The sequence below is a fragment of the Magnolia sinica genome, chromosome 19 (genome assembly GCF_029962835.1).
Source record: "Magnolia sinica isolate HGM2019 chromosome 19, MsV1, whole genome shotgun sequence".
In the NCBI taxonomy this organism is placed as follows: domain Eukaryota; kingdom Viridiplantae; phylum Streptophyta; class Magnoliopsida; order Magnoliales; family Magnoliaceae; genus Magnolia; species Magnolia sinica.
The window spans coordinates 19,024,716-19,047,382 of record NC_080591.1 but is presented as its reverse complement, the minus strand read 5'-3'; the positions used below and the strand labels follow the sequence as shown (position 1 = coordinate 19,047,382).

Genomic DNA, 22,667 nt, shown 5'->3' with positions numbered 1-22,667 from the left:
GCTTGTAAATTACTTATTTTTGAGATCAAGATCTAAAATGATCTAGTCAAATGGATGAACGGTGTAGATATGATAAATATATCATCATGGAACCATGTAGCTTTGATATTCTTTGAACCGTTTGCGCAGAACTTTAAAAGCGTTAGTGTTCGTCTTCCGACGACCCCTAAGTTGGGGCGCGGATTAGCTACTGAACACTTCAGTAGCGATGTTGCTACTGAAACGATGTGATCGCGTTTCATTGGCACAAGATTTGGGGAACGGATTGGCTACTCCCCCTGCCACCAGCCCTGGGGCTGATGGTCGGTGTGCTGTGGGCTCTACTATGATGTATGTGTTTCATCCATTCTGTTCATTCATTTTTAAAGAACATTTTAGGGTTCTAATAAAAAAATGAGAGGTAAATACATCTCAGTGGACCACACCACATGAAAACAATAGAGATTGGATATCCACCATTAAAATCCTCCTAAGGCCCACTGTACTGTTTATTTGACATCCAATCTGTTGATTAGGTCATACAGGTCCAGATGAAGGGAAAAAACAAAAATCAGCTTGATCCAAAGCTTTTATGGCCCCCAAAATTTTTTTAATGGTCAGCACTTATTCAACACTGTTTCCTGTAATGTGGTTCAATTGAGATTGGGATATATCTAATTTTTGGTCACATACCGTAAAATTATCTGTAAAAATAAATGGACGGAATGGATAAAACACATACATCATGGAGGGCCCCACAGTGCACCGACCACCAGCCATTAGCTGGTGTCAGGGGGAGTAGCCAATCCGTTTCCCAAGATTTGGGGCTCCGTTGAAAGCATTTAATGCTCCTCCGTCACAGGAAAGAAAGGCCGTTTATTAGCTACATTTGTACTCGGCCATGGAAAACCTTATTTTCTTTCCTTTTCCTTCTCACACTAGTGCTGTCTCTTTCAATCTCTCTGTTTTACTTGCGATGGACGCATCTCGAGCTTCAGTATTTCTTCTGATAAAAGAATACAATAAAGTCCCTTCCGCTGGTTGAGGATAGATGTGTCTGATTAGCCGTGGACATTCCCAGTAACCCTGGCTTTTAAATCACGCTTGAAATTCAAATTTCAAACTGAGCAAATTTGAATTACTGGAAAATCATGACCCAATCATCAAAAGAAAATCCCAGCTCCTGAAAGATTTGGGGAAAAAAAGATACTTTTGAATTTACCATGTGTTGCGCACAAGAAAACAGAGAGAGGAAGAGAGCCATGTTCCGGAGGGATAAATGAAGAAATTCAATTGGGTTGTACCGAGTGAACTTTGTGGGCCTCATCCTGACTGTATGTGGTTTATCCATGCTGTCCATCCGTTTTTACAATTGATTGGAGCGGTTAAGCCCATAATTAAAGTATATCTAGATCTCAAGTGGACCATACCACAGGAAACAGTGGAAATAATGATTTCCACCATTGAAACCTTTTTAGGGCCCACAGTTATTTTTATTTGTCATCCAACCTCTTCAAAAGATCATACACACATTGATTAAAAGAAATCATAAATATCAGCTTGATCCAAAATTTCAGTGGCCCCCAAAAATTTTTCAACTGTTTCCTATGATGTGATCCACTTGAGATTTGTACATGATTCGTTTTTAGTCTCATTCTCTTAAAATGTCTAGTAATATGGATGGACGGAGTGGATAAAATAAATATATTACCGTGGGGCCAAGGAGTTTACTGTGGCATACTGAGTTACTCGGTACCCAATCTGCTTTCAGTAAATCAAAGCAAAATGAGGATGTCTCCGTGGCCGAGTATAAACGCGGCCAGTAAACGGGGTTTCAGATTCTGACGGAGGTGCATTAAGTGCTTTCAACGGAGCCCAACTTTTGGGCCAATGAGACGCGACCACATCACTTCAGTAGCAATATCACTCCTGAAAATCCGCGCCCCCTAAGTTGCTGGTGTATGGTACAGACACCACCAATGGGGCTGGTGTGCCGATGTCACCAAGTTCCGGGATCCAGTGATGAAGTATGTGTTATATCGCAACTGTAATTTTATTTGGAGAAGTTGTACCGCACGGCTTGAGAAAAAAAATAAGACAAATTCAAAAATTAAGGGACCATACCACAAAAAGCGGGGGTATTGCATGTCTATCATTGAAATCCATTTGGGGTTTCGGAACTTTTGGAATAATATGATATTTTTTAACTCTTTATCTTGGTCGGTGACAACTTACGGATAGATTGGATGGAAAATAAATGTTATGACAGTGAGAGTCATTGTCCTCACTTGTTTTTGTGATGCAAGATTTGGTTATGAATCATTTTTGAGTTCATGTTCTAAAATGATCTTGAAAAATGAATTAATAGTGTAAATATAATAAATACATTATTATGAGGTCATGTAACCTTGATATACTTGGAACCGTTAGCATAACTTGAGCTAGAGGATCCCCCCAAGGATTTTGTGTGGGGCACACTTTGATGTTTGTGAGAAATCTACTGTGTTAGTCAGTTTTTCGAGCTCATTTTAGGACATCCAATAAAAAATAAGGTATATTCAAAACTTAAATGAGCCACATGAGAGGAAACAGTTAGGAATTAGTGACCACCCTTGGAATATCTATACGGTCACAAAATTTTGTATCAGTTTAAGTTCTTTGTGTTTTAACTTCATCTAAGTGAAAATGTCCTTATAACCGGTTTGGATGGAATAAAAACATCGAGGTAGAGCCTAGGAAGGTTTCAATGGTAGACATTTATTTCTCCACTGTTTCATCTCATATGGCCCACTAGAGTTTTGGATCCTCTTAAATTTTGGTTGTATGTCGTAAAATGAATTCGAAAAATGGATGGACAGGTTGGATTTCTCACTAACATCACAGTTGGCCAAGCTAAAATACTTCCCGATGGAGTCACAATAGAAATGGCTAAGATGGAAGCGGATTGGCTGATGTACCACATACCAGCTATATAGTTGGGGGGCGGATTGGATACTGACAAGGTTCGGTAGCCAAATCGCTATTGAAGTGGCGTGACCAAGTTTTGTGGACCCCACCATGATGCATGTATTGTATCCATACTGTTCAACCATTTGTATAAATTGTTTTATGGCATTACAAAGAGAATGAGATAGATCTAAAGTTCAAGTGGACCCTACTATAGAAAATAGTGAGGACAGTGACATCCACCGTTCAAAACTTCTTAAGGGCCACAGTAGTTTCCGATCAAGCTGATATTTTTATTTTCACTTCGTCTATCTCTGTGTTAACTTATGAATAGGTCGGATCTCAAAAATACATCATGGTGGGTCTATAAATGTTTCAACGATGGGTATGACTACTCCCACAGTTTTCTGTAGCGGGTCCACTTGAAATTTAGATCTATCTCATTCTCTTTGTAATGCCACAAAGTGATCTCTACGAACGGGTAGACAGCATAGATACAACACATGCACTGTGGTGGGTCCACAGAGCTTGGTGATGTCACTTCAGTAGGGATTTGACTACTGAACTTGTCATTATCCAATCCGTGCCATATAGCTGGTGCATTGATGTTAGCAAGTTCTGTGGGTCCCATTATGAGGTATGTGTTATATCCAAACCGTCCATCCATTTAATGAGCTCATCGTAAGATCTGAGTCAAAAAATAAAAAAGATCTAAATATCAAGTGGACCACACTGAAAAAAGCGGCGGGAGATTGAACATCTACCGTTGAAACTCTTTTTTGGGGGCACGGAAGTTTTGCATCAATATTTTTCCTCTTCATTCAGCTCTTTCTAACCTTATGAACAGTTTGTATGAAAAATAAACATTATGATGGGCCTTACAAATGTTTTAACGGTGAAAATCATTATCCCAGCTTCTATGTTCGCCATTATCCCAGCTTCTATATGTGGTGTGGTCCATTTGAGCTTTTGATATGATTCATTTTCTGGCTCATGATCTAAAATGATATCGCCAAATGGATGAACGGTGTGGATATAATAAATACATCATTGTGGGGCGACGTAATTTTGATCTCCTTTGAACCGGTCGTACAACTAGGAGATCGAGGAGCGTCCGTGATCGTCTTCGCATCACACGTACCTACACCACCTGTATAGCTGATGTGTGGTACACCAGCCAATCCGCTTCCGGCCAGGATTTTACACGTGTTACTCGTCGCTCCGGATTTCTCGAGTCGCGACCCAAGCAAAACGAACTCTCCAGCAGCCCCTTCATCACTGCTGTATTTACCATTTAGGGCTTAGGGCATCAGGGGAGAGAGAGAGAGATGGCTTTCAATGGTGGATTGAGATCCGGTATGAAGTTGTTGGTGTCCTCTGCAACCGCTGTCTCTAACTCAGGCACGTCTCTCTGTCTCTCTCTCTCTCTCTCTGTCTGTCTGTCTGTCTCTCTCTCTCTCTCTCTCTCTCTCTCTCTCTCTCCATTCAATAACGTTTTTAACATGTATTCCACGACACATGCACATACATGACATATGATGATGGTGATGGTGATGGTGGTGGTGGTGGTGGTGGTGGTCTTCAACTACCCTTAAAGAATCAGATCTCCACTTCTCATGTGGGCACCCATAACTATTAAGAATTCGTTGACAATCATATGTCAGCATTAGATATGATCTGCTTGTGGGGCAGTGATGAAACCTCCTTGGCCTGAAAATCAGGCCGATCCGCTTCTCATTTCGGCCATACGTGTATGTTGAATCTAGTCCATGCAGTTTTCTTGTACGCCCGTGGCCCGCTGATCGGTGGACTGGCCTTTTTAATTTTAATTTTATTATTATTATTATTTTTAATAAATGACACGGGCACGTTCGTGGTAGGCTCCACTCCGCACGCGTGTTCTGCAAATGGCCCCTTCAATCTCCTCATAAGTTACACATGACAGGGTGTTGTCTGGATTGAGATGGTTTCTCTCATCTATACATCAGATTGGAACGCTTGCCTCATTAATGCAGGGGCATTTTCACACCGGGCTCGAGTGGGGTCCCCTGTGGGATGCGGGGGCACACTTGGGGAGGGTGGCCTGCAGAACCCATGTGATTTGGGGCCCGTGTGAGGTGGGTGGCTCGTGTGATTTGGGACCCACGAGGGGGCGGAACCCATGGATTTGGGGCCCACGAGGAGGGTTCGGCCGAGAACCTAACCCATGGATGTGGGGCCTGGGCTATGAGATAAATGGATTAATTTGCCATGTTCTATCTGTTCGAGCATTTAGAGTAAGCGGTTAATTGTCTTGCACCACTCATGTTGTGGCTTTAAATGTGCATAACTCTCTATAGCTTGTATGTTAGCGGTTGTGCATAGCTGCACAATGTTCTGGGTTATACTTACATTTGCATGTTAACATGCTGTTTGCTGTCCAACCGTTGCATTTTCTTGAACACTGGCCTACCAGCTGATATACAGTTTCAATCTTCTGTCCTCGATTGGAAGTTCCTCCTTATAATGTTGTTTATGTGATAATACTATGCTTGGATCTGAAACATGTGCGCCAGGCTCCGCATATGTGAGAGACTATTGCTGAAATTCAAGTGAGCGCACTTGGTGTTCTTTACTGTGGAATTATAGAATCCTCAATCTAAGTCGTTGCATGGTATACTTGTGTTTTTTTTTTTTTTTTAAATTTTAATATATATATATATATTTTTAATTTATTACAAGTGCGATTTGGTAATCTATGCCATTTATCCATTGTCTCCCACTGTTGATGGACCATGTCCCAAAGTCTCCTTGAGAGGACAATCATAAACTTTCAATTTGTGGCTTACAAGCTGTCAGAAGAATTATGACAACAGTTCACATTCAATAGAAAAGAATCCCAAGGTTGGTTGATTATGCAGCCCAACTGTGGTGGCAATCAAGGAATCCAATCAGTAGATTGGGTCCAGGAAACTGTTGGTGGAATCCAGAAAACTGGTGATCATTTAGTGGACCTCTAATGTTTTTTTTTTTTTTTCCAGTTACTATTTGTGTCACCTATTGGGTACTAAATGATGTTTGAATGACCTGAAATTTGTCCTATTTGAGAGCCCACTGATTTAGCTTTCAAATGAGTCCGTGATCATGAATCTAATGATTTTTACACCTTTAGAAAGGATTGTATGGTTGTGGCACGATCTGTGGACAAGTTAGTCATTATCAATGTTTAATAAAAATAGATGGTAGGAGTGAAAATAGTGGAAGGTTAGGATGACACATGTACAGACTCTTTCATAAATGGTGACTTGTGAATGAAAACTGAAGGCTTTCCTTGTCTTCTCTTTTCTTTCCCCCTAATATTGTATTGGATTAATTATGGGGCTTTGATACTAATGTCAGTGGTATGATTCAATTGAGATTCCAAATTTGACTCAACTTCAAACCCAAAATTCAATTAGATATTAAAGTGTATTGCTTCGGTTCATCTGCTTTGTTTCAGTTTTGGTATCAAAGCATGTTGAATTCCTTGTGATAACTTTGATTTTGGCAAACATTTTGGATCCACAAGGTAATATATTTGTGACTAACGGTCTGTTCGGATGCATATAAGTTTTTTTAAGTTGTAAGTGACTTACCTGTAAGTCACTTTCAAGTTATCCTGTTTGGATGTTAGCTGTAAGTCATATGTAAGTTGGTTTTTGTGTTTGTAAAACCTGTAAGTTAGTTACATATAAAAAGTTATATATTCACACCAAGTAGAGATTAGATCAAGAAGTCGTTCCAAAATCTTATAATCATAGAAGAAATCTTGACACCAAATATGCTATTTTATTAAGTCCATCTAGATGAATATTTAAGCCAATTATTAGGCTAAACTAATCATCAAGTGGGTCATAAAAATGGGCCCATGAATTCAAAATACCTACAATAGCGCTAGATTATATAATCAGATGCTACAACTAGAATTCATGGCTCCCTAATCTAGACTATTGACTTGGTGGGCCCCACTTATATAGGGCCATGTAAATGACATGTAAAATGAGATAAGATCAATTGCTTGAAGAACAAAAGGTTGCATAGGGACACATGGATAGTCCAATCAATTGATTTGAACCTTTCCATCAAGTTCAGCCCACAATTAATGAACCATTAAGCAAAAATCACACCAATCAAATGATTGTAACCATCCAGTTAATAGCCAAAAAATTGCCAGAAACTGGATAGTAAAGATTGTTTATGGAAATAATAGGTCCAATCAAGAATTCCAAACATCCATTTGAACCATAGTTGATTGCTTTTGGTGGGCCCTAGGAAGTTCTAAATGGTCAGCGTTCAATCACCATTGTTTCTTGTGGTGTGGCCCACCTGAGATTTGGATCCGCTTCATGTCTGGGCCCAAGTGCTAAAATGAGTTGGCAAAACTGATGGGCGACATGGATATACCAAAAATTCATTAAGGTGTGGGCCCCACTATCACATCCTCACCGAATTGGGCCCACTTCAAATAAAAGTAAAAAAGAAGAAGAAGAAAAAAGCTCGTAACCCTAACTGTAGAGAGGGAGAGAGGGGAAGACAAAGGCGCATTGACCCTAATTGCAGAGAGGGAGAGGGCATTGATTGGAGAGAGAGAGAGAGAGAGAGAGAGAGAGAGAGAGAGAGAGAGCTTACTGGAGCATTGTTATCATGGAGGTGCATTTCCCCCCTCTTCCCCTCTTTTTAAAAATTAGACCGTTGGCCTTTGAGTCACTTACAAGGAAGTGTGTTTTTTGGCAATTTTGCCTGTGGGTAACTTTGATGCAAGACAATTAACTACTTGCTCTTGAATTGATAGAGCATGGCAAATTAATCCCTTTATCTCATAGCCCAGGTCCCAAATCCATGTGTTAGGTCCTCGGCTGAACCCTCATCGTGGGCCCCAAATTCATGGGTTCCGCGGGCCGCCCACCCTGAGTGTGCCCTTCATCCCACATGCCACCCCATTCAAGTCCGGTGTGAAAATGTCCCTGCATTAATCACCCTCGGTGAGGAGTCTTGAATACGAGACCCCTTGCTTTGATACCAATTTGATGCGGGACAATTAACCACTTGCTTTAAAAGTTTGAATTGATAGAGCATGACGAATTAATCCCTTTATCTCATAGCACAGGCCTCAAATCCATGGTTTATGTTCTCAACTGCCTTAAATCCAAGGGTTCCGCCTCACACGGGCTCCAAATTTATGGGTTCCACGAGCCGCTTACCCCGAGTGTGCCCCTGCATCCCACTAGTCACCCCACTCGAGCCCGGTGTGAAAATGTCACCCCATTAAACTTACAAGTTGTAAGTGACTTACAAGTGAATTTCCTCCCACAAACACTTGTAAGTGACTTCTCTGTAAGTCACTTCCCACTTTCCCAACTTGGAGGCATCCAAATAGGCTCGAAATGTTTCATATGTGTCCCAAGTGAATGGAGTCGGACGAAGGTTCTAACTTGAGGAAAATTTTCTTCCCAATTGGGAAGGAACAGTGCAGTCCAAGTGCAGCAGTGTCCATGAACAAGTTATTCATTCAGTGATTCGGTCCATTAAACCATTCGACTAGTTAGTGCACCCTGTGTAGTCTTTTTGACACTTACAAGGCTAGTTTTCAAGTACAAAAGGATATGCATGAATGGCACAAAATTGGTCTTGTTTGAAAGCCTATTGAATTAGCTTTTAAATGAGCTTGAGATCATGCGATTTTGCTTTGAATTGAGTGAGTTGTGGCCAATTTAGAAAAAGGTTTGCATGGTTGTGACATGGCTTAGGGATGTTTTAGTCATTATCGATATATATATATGTTTTTTAGATAGATGGTACGGATTAGAAATAGTGAATGGTTATTACTAGATTACAGTTTCTTTAGTTTTTGAAAAAGATATATACATCTAAAGACATTTTTATAAGTGGTGAATTGTGAAAATAAATAAATTTTTTAAAAAAAGTCTTTCCTAATCCTGTGTTGGATTAGTTTTAGGGTCTAGACTATTCATAAATCACTCCCAATTGTCAAAACTATTGATCCAAGTAAAAGGATCATGCACTTCCTCTTAAAGTATATAGCATTTGTAAGCCTAGAGAACATAGGCATATATATATATATATATATATATATATATATATTAGGCCTTCTTGAATTGCCACTAATGATACCAAGACACTTGATACAGTTGCCAAGTGCCAAAGTGTCGAACTCCAAAAATCTAGGCACCACCGAGACACCTCCATATGCAAATAAATTATTATTTAAATAAATAAATAAAATTAACAAATAAAAAAATAATGAAATCATAAAAGACAAACCATTTAAAAAACATTAATTGCCTTTGCGCCCGCAATAGGTGATGAGTGTCATCTTCTTTTTAATTACCTTTGTCATCTTCTTTTTAATGATACTGAAGCTTCGGTCTACTGCTGCAGTCCATTTGAATTTGCCTCTGCACCTACAATCAATGATAGGTGCAATAATTGTAATGAAATTCCTAATAAATCTCTGATAAAATGTCACCAATAGAAAGTATGGACCTTTGAAGAGGTTCATGGGGTGGGCTAGTCTTTAATGGGCTTGATTTTTTCGTAGACAACCTTGATCCCTTTTGTAGACACAATGTACCCCCTAAACACAACATTTTCGACAACAAATGAGCATTTTCTCAAGTTAACAACTAGTGACTCCTTACATAATACATCAAATATTTGTCGTATATGATCAAGGTGAGCAGATGTATCGGGACTAAAAACCAGAATATTGTCAAAATATACAATTAATTTCCATAAAGGGGCAGAGTACGTATGTCATGAGCCTTATGAAAGTGTTTGGCACATTTGAAAGGCCGAATGGCATGGCGAGCCACTCGTATAGCCCATCTCAAGTCTTAAATTTAGTCTTCCACTTGTCCCTAGTCCGGATATGCATTTGTGATATCTACTACTCAAGTCAATTTGCTCCATGTAGCATGTTTAGCATGTTGTCCAAGCAGGGAATAAGAAACAGGTATTTGATAGCAATCCTATTGATTGCACGACTGTCCACATGCATCCTCTAAGGTCTATTTTGTTAATAATGCTGGAATAACACATGGTGACATGCTTTTTTGAATTAAACCCTTTTGTAGCAACTCAGCAACCTGTCTATGAAGCTCAACATGTTCGGTTAAGCTCATTCGATAGTGCGCAAGATTCGGTAGATTCGAACCTAGCACTAAATCAATGTGGTGTTGAATGTTCCTCGTAGGAGAAAGTCTAGCTAGGATTTTTTTGGCCACCAAGTCTTCATATTCATGAAGGAACTCTTGTATATGAAGTGGAACATCTGACTGTATGTATTGTTTAACAACCAAGATGTCAATGATGCCAATATACTTGCTTTCCTCTACAAGATTTTCTACACCAAGTCTTCATATCCTGACCTTCGTCTTTATCAAATTTGAGCATTGAATTATGTTCATTGGGTGCAATGTGATATTAACATCATCCTTAACGAAGGAATATGCGTTAGCCTAAGTCAAATGCACCATATCTCGGTCCCACAACCATCTCCCTAACAAAATATGGCATGCATTCATGGGGACAACATCACACCACAGCTTATCCTTGTACTTGGATCCAATAGAGAATGAAATTAAGCACCTGCAAAAATTCTCCCCCTTTCTTGATTCAATGAATCTAGTATGGGTTTGGATGTTTACGTTCTTTGAGTTTTAATTTCTCCACAATTTCTTGTGAGACAATATTCTCTTTGCTCTCCCCGTGTACCAAAATTGTGCATATCTTTCCACCAGAAGTGCAAGTTGTGCAGAAGATATTGTGTCGCAACCATCTCATTAATCACCAAAGGCATCCGTAGCATAGTCCGTTAGGTAACCAATGACTCGCCCCTATCGCCAGACATCTGCTACATCTTTCTCAACATGAATCTTATTCTTATATGCATATTACTCATATTATGTGTCATCTTCATCTTTCATTTGCATGCGTTTAGGAGTGTCTTCAACATATTTTCATTACTCGGTCAAATTTACCTTAATTGTAGACTAATGTTTAGGATAGTGAAAAGAACAATGTCTTAGTTGCCCACACTTAAAGCATGTGAAAGGAGTGATGGTTTGCCTTGTCTTGGGCGTGCTAGCCCCCCGTCCATAACCTCCTCCTCCGGGATTGGGGTTCAACTTTATTGCTGGAGGTTGGCTCATCACTCCTCGACATATGGGAGGTTCTGTGGTTGCCTTACGTGAGAAGTTAGCAGCTACCCCATTGTTGATGACGGTCCGCGTGAAGCACCAAATCGTATCCCAAATCGCCAACTACTCATCTCTTTAGCTTTTAATGCAAGTGTGAATGCATTAGACATTAAATACATCTTTGAACGACAATTCATTTTTGACGTTCGGGTTAAGACTATTAAGATATTTTGAAATCATTTGGTCTTCATGCTCATGAAACCCTACCCGCGGTGTCAATGTATGGTACTCCTTGGTGTATTTATTTACCGATTTGTTCCCTTGACGTAGATTATGACATCTCTGATAGAGGTTATGGGCATATAAGCAGTGGATATGAACTTTCCTTTAAATTCTTTTTCATCTTTTCCCAAAAAGTTATTTTCTCCTCAACAGATTCATTCGGCTTGGAGATTGTCCTATCATGCTAACACGTGACCAAAAAACTTCATAGCTATTAACTTAACCATTTGATTGTTCATGATTTCCTTGTACTCAAACACCTTTACCGCCTTGCTCATCCAATCAATGAAGTCTTCAACATGCAACTGACCACAGAATTCCGAAATTTCCTACTTAATTATGAGCTTTATGTCGTGTTCTAACAATAAGTGGATTCGATCATTTGTGTCTTTACAAATCGGGGCCGCTTGCTATTAGTTAGGACCTTAGTGAGGACATTCAATATAAACCAGCTCGAATATTGTGAGAGAGAGGCATGGCTAGTGAATGGCAGATCTGTTCTCTCATATGGAAATTGGGAGTTGAGAGTCTAACACCTAATCCTGTACGAGTACAAGCATCTGGCACCTCTGTCATACCTAGGTAATGTATGTGCAATTGATGGGCCGTTTTGGCCATTGGGCTTTTGGATCATGCTCATTTCTTGTCCTAAATTTCAAGCCTGTTAAACAAAAGACTTGGCCTGGGACTAGTTTGACAACACTTTCTATTGAATCCTGGCCTGAGCCCTGAGGTCAAGCCCTTCGTGACTGTTGTAGGCTGCGCTCATGCCTCACTTTGTGGTGCAACCCAATTATTGAGTCAATGAGATCTTGACACCAGAATCATAAAGAAATGAACATTTATACACACTCGCAAGAAATATTTCAGTGAGAGGGAGAAATAATTATGTGATCTTCAACTTCATCTCATACATTACTTAAGAAAACTCACAACTCATAAAATGTGGAATACCTCCTGCACCACCCCCGTTAGACAATCCCCGGGAATGTTTAATGAAGATTCCCCAACTATTAGATTGATTTTGAATCTTAGTCGAAGGTTTCTTTTAAGTAGGTGCAGCTTTTTCTTCACACACGTCCTACTCTTACTCCCGCTCCTGTTTCCTACCTATTTCTACTTGTTTATATTTTGAAACAAGCGCTTCCCAGCTGCCACCCCCAAATTTGTTGCCGCTTTGCTTCACGCTTCGTGCAACTATATTTCAAATCAAGCTCAATTGATTTCAAATCAATCTATAATTTATTTAAAATAATAACAATCCCACCAATAAAGATTAGGTCTAAAATAGCAAGAACAAATCTACTAAATACCCCTAAAATCTTCAATCATATCTATACCACATCATCCCTCTATCTTCCACAAATGGTAAATGTGATCTCTAACATTTAGGCCCGGAGTATTGCAACAAACATCCCAAAATCAGTAGATATTGCAGCCTAAGGGGGGTCGTGGGCCTACGCTCTTCCCCTCGGGGTTGGAAAGAACTCGACTTTGGCAAATTGGACACTTCATGCATTCTGAATCCGATCTTTTCAATTTGTCGCCCATGATCCATGCGCATTTAGAATATGGCTTCTTCCTCTATTCCATCAAGTGTTGCTTGTATTGGCACCGTCGAGTTTTAATAGTCTTCATGCACAACGCATGTTCAACTTCATTTTTTTCAGGTGTTGTTTATCGATTTCGAAAATGACTTCATCTTGCATGTCAAACACCTCATCATGGTACTTGAACAAATCTGCCACATTGAAAGTTGGTGAGATGTCAAAGTCATCTGCCAACTTGATCTCATAGGCATTGTCACTCAACTTCCTCTTGGCTCAGTATGGATCAATCTCCTTAGAGTTGAGGTTGTTATAAGTTGTCCTTGGAAACCTTCTTTGTGGATATTAACCATAACCAATTCACCTTCTTTATAGATCTTCTCCCATTGATGTTCACTCACAGTTTCTTGATATCTAGTGTTGCTTTCTTCAATTTTCTTCTTGCAAGTTGTGGATGTGCTTGGTGAAAGCATCAGTGCCTTCGCTCACTTGATATTGTGCTAGTAACGATACTGAATCAAGTACATGATATAGACTTACAATCTCAAACGGAAAATTTTCCCATGGTACAATTTGTTGATTGTTGTATCCAAACTCAGCGTAGGGTAAAGCCAATTCCCACTGAAATGTATTGTCACTCACTACACTCAAAATGTTAGTAAGGCTCCTATTAACTACATCAGTTTGGTTGTCCGTTTGAAGATGAAATGCACTAGAGGATTGGAGCCTAATCCCAAAATGCTTCCGTAAAGTGCACCAAAGGTTCCCCACAAACTTTGAATCATGGCCCAAAGTTATTGTTTCCGATTCCTTGTGAAGTCTCACAATCTCCTTGAAAATATGTTGACGATGTGCATAGCATCCATCATCCTTGTGCATGGAGTGAAATGGGCCAAAAACGAATCTACACCCATTGAGTCTTAGGAAGACCTAAAATGGAGTCCATGAAAATGTTCACCCACGACATGACTAGTACTAGAAGAAGTGTATAACGGCCTGTGTTTTGCACATGACCTTTTATAGATTTGCATTGGTGACATTGTGCTACAAACCATTCAAAGTCATGACGCACACAAGGCCAATAGTATTTTCCCTCCACCATGGCCATTGTTTTTATGTTTTTTGAAGTGTCCACTTAGTCCTACATGTAGCTCAAACATGATCTTTTTAAATTTTTTTTTTTTTTTTTATACTAATCCTTCTAAAATACAAAAGTGCAACCCCTTGAATAAATATCCATCATGCGAGATGAATTCACACTTTGGACTTGGCCATCCACACATCTATCAAGCTCCTTGCTAAAACTTAGGCTGTCCTTATATTGTTCTTCTAATGCCTCATCCCACAACTGTCACAATGAGTGATCCTAATAGAACCACCTTCCCACTTAAAGCGTCTGTCGCTTTGTTCTGATTTCCAGCCTTGGGATGTAAAAGGAAATTATATTCTTGTAGAAAAGCCATCCACTTCACATGGCGTGCTCTCGAATTTTTCTGGAAGTTGAGATATCTCAATGCCTCATGTTTTGAGTATAGAATTGGTTCCTAATGAATTAGGTAATGCCTCCAATGTAGTAGCTTGGACTACTACATAGAACTTGAGATCATACCTGTGGTAGCTTTTTTGTGCATCATTAAGCTTCTCACCAAAGAAAGCAATCAACTTTCCTTCATGACTTAGCACTGCGCTATTGTTAGCATTTGAGGCATCACCTTTCCACTTTAAAGACTTTTTTGTAGTCCAAAAGTGAAAGAATTGGGGCCTTTGCTATCTTCTTTCTTTATTTTACTGAAGCTTCAATCCGCCGCTTTAGTCCATTCAAATTTCCCTTGACGCATGCAATCAATGACATGAGTGATAATAATACTGAAATTCTAGATAAATCTCTGTTAAAATGTTGCCAAACTGTAGAAAGAACGAACTTTCGAAAGAGTCTGTGGAGTGAGCCACTCCGAAATGGCCTTTGCTTTTCTTTTTTGTCAACCTTGATCCCTTCTGCAGACACGGTATACGAAAAAACACAACACTGTTAACAAGGACACTCTTTCAAGTTAACATATACTGACTCCCTTAGTAGTACATAAAATATTATTGTAAGTGATCAAAGTGAGCAAGATGAATCAGGAGGAAAAAAGAAGAATAAAATCAAAATAAACTACCAAGAACTTTCCCATGAAGGGGTGGAATGCCTATGTCATGAGCCTCAAGAAAGTACTCGGCACATTTGAAAGGTCGAATGGCCTCACAAGTTAACTTGTACAACCGTCACAACCTATGCAGTCTTCCACTTGTTCCTAGGCTGGATACGAATATGATGATATGCGCTTCTAAGGTCGTTCTTCGAAAGGATCTTCGTTCCATGTAACATGTCCATACATCGTCTGATCGTGGAATAGGAAACTGTTACTTGATAGTAAGCCAGTTGATCAAAACAACAAGATTTGGTAGGCTCAAACCTAGTAGCAAATCAATGTGGCGTTTGAATGTTCCCATAGGAGGAAGCCTAGGTGGGAGTTCTTCGGACACCAAACCAAATCTTCATATTCATGGAGTCTTGTGGAGGAGGTGAAACATTTGACTGTTTTGTGTCTTTTTTAGCAAACAAGACAAATGATGCGTCTCCTTGACTTCCCCTTCAAAATTTTCTACGTCGAGCGATTTTTTACCCCCGTCTTTATCAAATTTGGGTATTTGCAGATATTTCATTGGGTGCAATATGATATTAGCACTATCCCTGACAAATGAATTAATGTTAGCCCAAGTTAAATGGTACCATATCTTGGTCCCACAACCACGGCCTCCCCAATAAAATGTGTTATGCATCCATGGGGACCATGTTATATTGCTCCTCATTATTGTACTTAGTTCCAATAGAGAAGGAAAGTAAGTATATGGAGTTAACAAAAACTTCTCCTTTCTTGAAACAACAAATCTGGAGACAATTTCTTGTGAGACAATTTTCTTACTGCTCCCCCTGTTTACCAAAATCGTACATATCTTCCCATCAATAGTGCAAGTGGTGCAAAAGATAGTGACACAATCGTTGTGTTCATCAATCACCCAAGGCGTTGATAGCATAGTTCATTGGATAACCAACGACTTGCCCCTATAATCATACACATCTGCTACATCTTCCTCAACATGTGCCCCATCCTCTTATGCTTGTTCTTGATGTTCTGTCATTATTGGATTTTATATAGTTAGGAGTGTCTTCAACATATTCTCCTTAGCCAAATTTACTTTAATTGTGGATTGATGTTCAAGACATAAAAAACAACAATGTCCTGACTGCCTACACCTAAAGCATGTGAAAGGGCTAAGGATTGTTATTATGCCCTGTCTTAGGTGCACTAGCCCCTTTTGACAACCATCTCCCCCCATGTTGGGGTACGACCTCATTGTTGGATGTTGGCCCGCCATCCTTCGACCTATTGGAGTCCCCGTGGTTGACTTACGTGGGAAGTTAGTATGCTGCTCCCATTGTTGATGACGGTCCTCGTGGGCACCAAAATCGTGTTTCAAGTCCTCAATAAATTCTATTCAGCTTTCAATGGTAGTATGTATGCATTGGACATCTTAAATACATTTTTTGAAAGCCAATTCATTTCTTATGTTCGGGTTAAGCCATTAAGATATCTTGAAATCTTTTGGTCATCATACTCAAGAAAAATTACCCATGATGGCAAGGTATGGAATTCCTCTGTGTATCATTCATTGACCACTATGCCTAAGTCGCTTGTAGAATTTATTTATTTTTTTAAAATTTCTTTTCCATCATTTTCTAAGAATTTACCATCTCCTTACCTTGACGGATTTGTTCAGCTTGGAGATAGTCCCACCATGCTACTTCATTGCTATTAATTTAACCTTTTGATTTTCCATGTTTCCTTGTACTCAAACGCCTTTTCTACGTTGCTTAGCCAATTGATGTAGTCAACATGCAGATGACAATGGAATTTTGGAATTTCCACCTTAATTCCAAGCTCTCTATCACATTCCAACAATAGAAGGATTTGATTGTTGGTGTCTTCATTAGTTGAGGGTTGCACATTGTTGGTTAGGACATTGGTAGGGATCTTCCCCTACATGTCTTCATCCTTTAACTTCCCTGATTCCCTTAACTCTGGAACTCTCTCATGTGACTAGTGAGATTGCCAACTGTATTCGTGATTTCATCTACTCACTTTGTGAGTGAGCAGATTAATTGGGCTACTTGTGCAAACTCTTCTTCCTGACGATCACCCGCTTTAGAAGCCATTAGGAGATGATGCAGAGTTGAAAATCCCAAACAATCACCCGCTTTGATACGAAAATAGTGCTTCCTGGTTATCAAGTCAATGAGAACTTGATATCCAAATTGCAATGAAATGAACCCGTATACACTCACAAGAAATATTTGAGTAGAGAGGGAGACATAACTTTATTGATATCCAAACTTTTTCCCTTACAATACTTGAGGAAACTCACAACTCAAAAAATGTGGAATGCCCTAAAGACAATCCCCATAATCATGCAACTATTAGATTGATTCAAATCAAACTTAATTTATTTCAAATCAGTCTATAATTTATTTAAGATAATAACAATCATAACAACAAAGATTTGCCCTAAAATGGCAAAAATTAATCTACTAAATACCCCCAAATCTAATGTTCAAAAAAAAAAAAAAAACGAAAATCTTCAATCATATTTTCGAAATTAGTTTCCCAATCTTCCATAAATGGTAAATGCAATCTCTGACATTTAGACCCAAATCATGCAACAAACAGCCCAAAATGAGCACATGCTGGCCCTAAGGTGGGCTGTGGTCCCACATCACGTTGATACCCATAGGGCTGCGTGCCCAAAACTGATCAATAAATGTGCCCTCATGCTTGGGTCAGGATGGTCTGAAATTGGCCATTTGACAGCCCTAGTAACTATGGCTAGCCACATTACACTTGGAAATGAGCAATGTTCCCAATCAGGTTAAGACCTTGGTTTCCCATGCTACCGGTTCCATGTAACTTGCTTGTGAGGCTAACACTAGGTGAATAGTTGACATCAAGGACTGTTAATTGTGTTGTAACCAAGGTATTTCGTATCGGTAACAGTGGCCGTAATGGTCACCACCGTTACCGATACGGGTATCGGTAGTAACGGCTAATACGGGGGCGTAACGACCTTTACAACCCCCATAATGGTTCCTAAAAAAATTTGCCAAAAAAAATCTGAAAAACTATCTTGAAAATCTAGAGTAATGTAAATATTTTAATTATGTATTCATTTTTTTATTTTGAAAATGTTTATGGTAGCATAACGGTCCACTCTTTAGTGAGAGTGTTGTATTGGGTTGTCTGGTGAATTTATGGACACGGTTATGTCTCTAATGCTCACACATTACAATCAAGCATTAGAATTAGAAATCGAAATAAATGCAAATATACCACTTTTTTCAATTTTTTGAAAAAATGACCCTTGGAGTGTCTATTCACCCAAATCACTTCAATCTACTACTTTAATCGTAAAAACTATAGTATGAGTGGTCGAAATCTGTTGTAGAACGAAGTAGGAAAGTTTTTGGAATGAGAAAAGTGAAAAAATGAGGAAAAATTAAATTTACACAGAAAAAAGAAGTGGTCATTTTTCGACCATTATGGGGGTAACGGTCGTTATGCCCTTGTAACGGCCGATGTAGTTCCAAAAAATCAACTACCCCATTTCACCCCCGTATCGTATAATGGTCACAGCCGTTACCTATACGTATCGGCCTTTACGGTTGTATCATAATGGATACGGAACACCTTGGTTGTAACACAACATGGAGGCATATTCTTGCTGATGTGTCAGAAGTAGTTAAAGAATTTTAAATCCAAAAGCCCCATCTTCAAACACCAAACACAAACACATCAAGCATGGCGATGTCCTTCTTTTCTATTCTCCGTTTAATGGATTTGTTGTCATTCATTCATTCAAAATAATAATAATTCAAGTGTGTCAATGTTGCAAGTATATGGGATCTGGTAAGTTCATAGGGTGGTTCCCATGGTGCATGCATTGTCATCACCTTCATCTAAACCTTATCCCAACTAATTGATGTCGGCAATACAAATCTTGTTCTGCCATCCCATGGTGTATGTATCGTATCCTAAAAGTTAGGCAGGCACACCCATCAAGTGAGCTACACATTTAATGTAGACCTTTGTTTGCCATTTTTTGTTAACCGTCTATTACTTCATACATTTACTGCCCACCATATGAATTGAAATGGAGCATTCATCATGAGGACCACCCCTAGAATCTCCTGCATCTTGCACACGTGCCATGAGGTGCATTTGTGTTTGGCACTTGGAAGACAGGTCATGTAGAATTAGCTTTCTGCCGAGGTAAAACAGCAGAGTGAGCTGAAGCAAAGTGAAATGATGGCAAATTAGTTAAAACAGCAGAATGAGGGAAGAAACAGCATTCGAAGATGGGGCATCTAATCTAGAATTAGGAGTGAGCTGAAGAATAACTTTTCCTCTGCTATGCTTTACATTATTTTGGCCAATAATGGCATATTAGTTTACTAGAAAACAGCTACTTGGTGGAAAAATAACCTGCAAAATTTCCTTTTTTCCCATCACTCCCTCCCTCAATCACGATGCATTATGAATTTATTAGTATCACGATGAGCCAGGCCTTGAGGCCCATTGGATCAATGGTCCAGGTCAATGAATCTTGTGTCCCACTATTGAATGGGTATGTCCTTGATGCATTGGGATTCTATAATTTCTCTTCAATCTGTTGCTTGGGTTACAAAAAAATATGACATTGCTTGGTTTCATTTTCGAGCTGCAAGTCCATGCTAAACCAATATGAACGTACTGTGCAACAGCTCCTCGGGGATTGCACTCAACTGCGGTGAAGAGAATGGGAGGACATGGCCATGATTCAGAACCTTACTACCTCCATGCGAAGCACATGTATAACTTGGACAGGATGAAGCATCAGAAACTGAAGATGTCTCTTGGAGTGTTCACTGCATTCAGCATTGGTGTGGGTGTTCCAGTTTACGCCGTCATATTCCAGCAGAAAAAAACAGCCTCAGGTTGATTTTGTCATGCCTGACAGTGGTGCAATAAGACAGACCCAGCTCTCATATATTTTCCTTTGGCATTTGAAACTTTTGACGATGGGTACGGATTGCTTTGATTATCTACAGTTGCCATCGAATCATTTGGAATGAGTTTGATTTTGTTTTTCCCCTGAAGCTTTTTTAGACATCTGGATTCTTAATAATGCAAAAATGTTATTGATGCAATCAGATTAGGTTAGGAGTTGCTTTATCGCAACAGGGGCAATTGATGCATGCTTTGCTCATGTGATGAATATCTAGATGCAAATTATGTAGATTCGGAGATTTGAGTGACATGTAGCGTGGCCAATAATTGAGCAGATCTGTGGATTCATTTGTAACATTTGGCGCAGCCAATAGTGAAAGAAAATCACTCAGATTGGATGAGCCTAGCCCTTACGATGTGGGGGATCTTTTCATAGCCATCCTTTTTTTCATTTTTTATTTTTATTTTTGTTTAATTCTATGATTTGCATCATCAAATCAAAGTGCTTCTTTGGAATCAGAATCACAAGCAATTCAAGGTGGGACCTGTTGAATAGATGATTTAACACCATGAATGGAACTATTTTGTTTCTTCCCTCAATCTCAAGTCTACATTTCTTATGCCATCGATTGGCTGGTTGGGTTCATTGGATCGGTATGATTTTTTCATCATGGCTTGCCCACATTGTTATGAAGGAATGGATGATCCAGATTGATGATTGCCTATGCCGCATGTGACTTGAAACTTGAAAGCTTTGCGGACATTGCTAACGCCTGGGAATGTCAGCAGCAGTTGCCATTTGTAGGGTTTTGCTATTGTCCCCAAACCTTTTGAATGAAACGTGAAATGCCCAATGTTCAGTGAGAATAGTTCATTCGATGGTATCATTAGGAGGCAAGAATCACACCAATCGGATGATCTGTTCAAGCCATCCATTGTTTATGTGCCATCGATGGATCACCTATATATATATATATATATATATTAGAGTCTGGCCCACCCTTATACCTGACCTGGTCCTAACTCAAATCATGTCAGTTACTGCACATTATAATACCTAAATATAGGGTGTGCTTGGATGTAACTCTAGAACCCGTTTGTTGCAATAGTGCTACGGTTCTTCCAGATGGTAATTTTGGGGTTCTTGGCAAAGCGGGTTGGAATGCAGATTTCGGGCTGAATCAATTGGATTCTGCTCAACCTACAAGTAGAACTAAGTGAATTGATTCGAGGAAAAGCCACCTCAAATGTTAGTTGCCTTCAAATTCAACCTTAGTAATTTGATTGCCAGCCATTTAGAGCCATTCATTTTTATTTGACTAAAAAGCTGCAATTTAGATACCGTAGAAATGTGCCATCAAGGATTATTTTTATTTAATATGTTGGTGGAAATAAATCAGGATAAATATTAACGTCGGTGGGATTCCACACGAGTATGGCCTATGGCCCATGATTTGGTGATCTGAAGCATTGATATGGTCCTCAAGCACTTTTTTTTTTTTTGTTAGCTTGTTAGTACACCCACTGTCAGTTCACACTTCACTGTTAGCCACCCCCACTAGGGAATCGAGGTCCTCAAGCACTTAGGCTGGAATGTACTAACCCAGATGTGGTTTGCCTGCAAATTGGCAGTTGATAGGGAGAGAATGAAGCCACAGCCCACATTCAAAGTAAAAAAAAAAAGGGCCACTGGAAACTGTAAATCACAATGGTCATCCGTGGAAAATCAATATTCACCTTGTTGATTGGTAAATCTCTCTCGACAGCACTGATGGTCTTCCGTGGGAAATCAGGTCCAGCGAATTACTCTTCGGCAGTTTGCAGCAGCTCCGGAAGAGGACGCGGTTTGGCTAGTGATACTGTAACCTGCGAGGTGGCTAGTGGTCGGAGCTAAGTGGACCCACCATGATGTATGTGTTTTATCCACGCTGTCCATCCATTTTGAAAGATAATTTTAGGGCTATCCCAAAAATGAGGTAGATATGAATCTCAGGTGGACCACACCATGGGAAAACAGTATGATTGAATGTCCACCATTAAAAACTCCTGAGGCCCACCGTGATGGTTATTTGACATCTAACATGTTGACTAGGTCATACATACTTGTATGAAGGAAAAAATATATATCAGCTTGATCCAAAACTTTTGTGCCCGAAGAAGTTTTTTATGGTGGGCGTTTAATCAACATTGTGCGGTCCACTTGAGATTTGGATCAACCTCATTTTTGGGCTCATTCCATAAAGTAATCTGGAAGAATGGGTGGACGGCATGGATGAAGCACATACATCATGGTGGGGCCACAGCACCGACCACTAGCCCTTGGCTAGTGGCAGGTTCTGTAGCCAATCCGTTTCCCCCGGAAGAGTAGTGCTGGGTCAGAGGCCTGGAACTGCTATGTTGCATAAAATATGTGGTGTGTAGCATTCTCAATGGGCTCATGCAAACGTGAACATGACATGGAGAAATGGTAAAAAGATTATTCTAGTTTTAAGAGATTCTACCATCTTCTCACCACCTTATTCACTTCACCTGGAGCATTGGAGCATCGTATGCAAGATTTTTATTCATGGAGCTAAACCATCGACATCGAAGAATGTGGAAGCAATTGAGAAACTTATTCAAGCACAGGAGAGCAATGAATAAGTATCTTAAGC

General features: G+C 39.6%; 1 protein-coding gene across 1 annotated transcript; it reads left to right on the top strand.

The window, feature by feature from the left end:
* The first annotated feature begins 4,158 nt into the window (after nucleotides 1–4,158).
* On the top strand, nucleotides 4,159–20,213 carry LOC131234712 (uncharacterized). Its single transcript, XM_058231648.1, has 2 exons — nucleotides 4,159–4,326; nucleotides 19,788–20,213. The coding sequence occupies exons 1-2, from the start codon at nucleotides 4,254–4,256 to the stop codon at nucleotides 20,003–20,005; spliced, it is 291 nt and encodes a 96-aa protein (XP_058087631.1). The 5' UTR covers nucleotides 4,159–4,253; the 3' UTR covers nucleotides 20,006–20,213.
* Nucleotides 20,214–22,667: the final 2,454 nt, after the last annotated feature.

What these genes read in the sequence shown, in the direction of transcription:
- LOC131234712 (XM_058231648.1), top strand. Translation starts at nt 4,254, where the DNA reads ATGGCTTTCAATGGTGGATTGAGATCCGGTATGAAGTTGTTGGTGTCC. An exon ending in AACCGCTGTCTCTAACTCAG is followed by an intron (nt 4,327 to 19,787) that starts GCACGTCTCTCT and finishes ACTGTGCAACAG; the next exon opens with CTCCTCGGGGATTGCACTCA.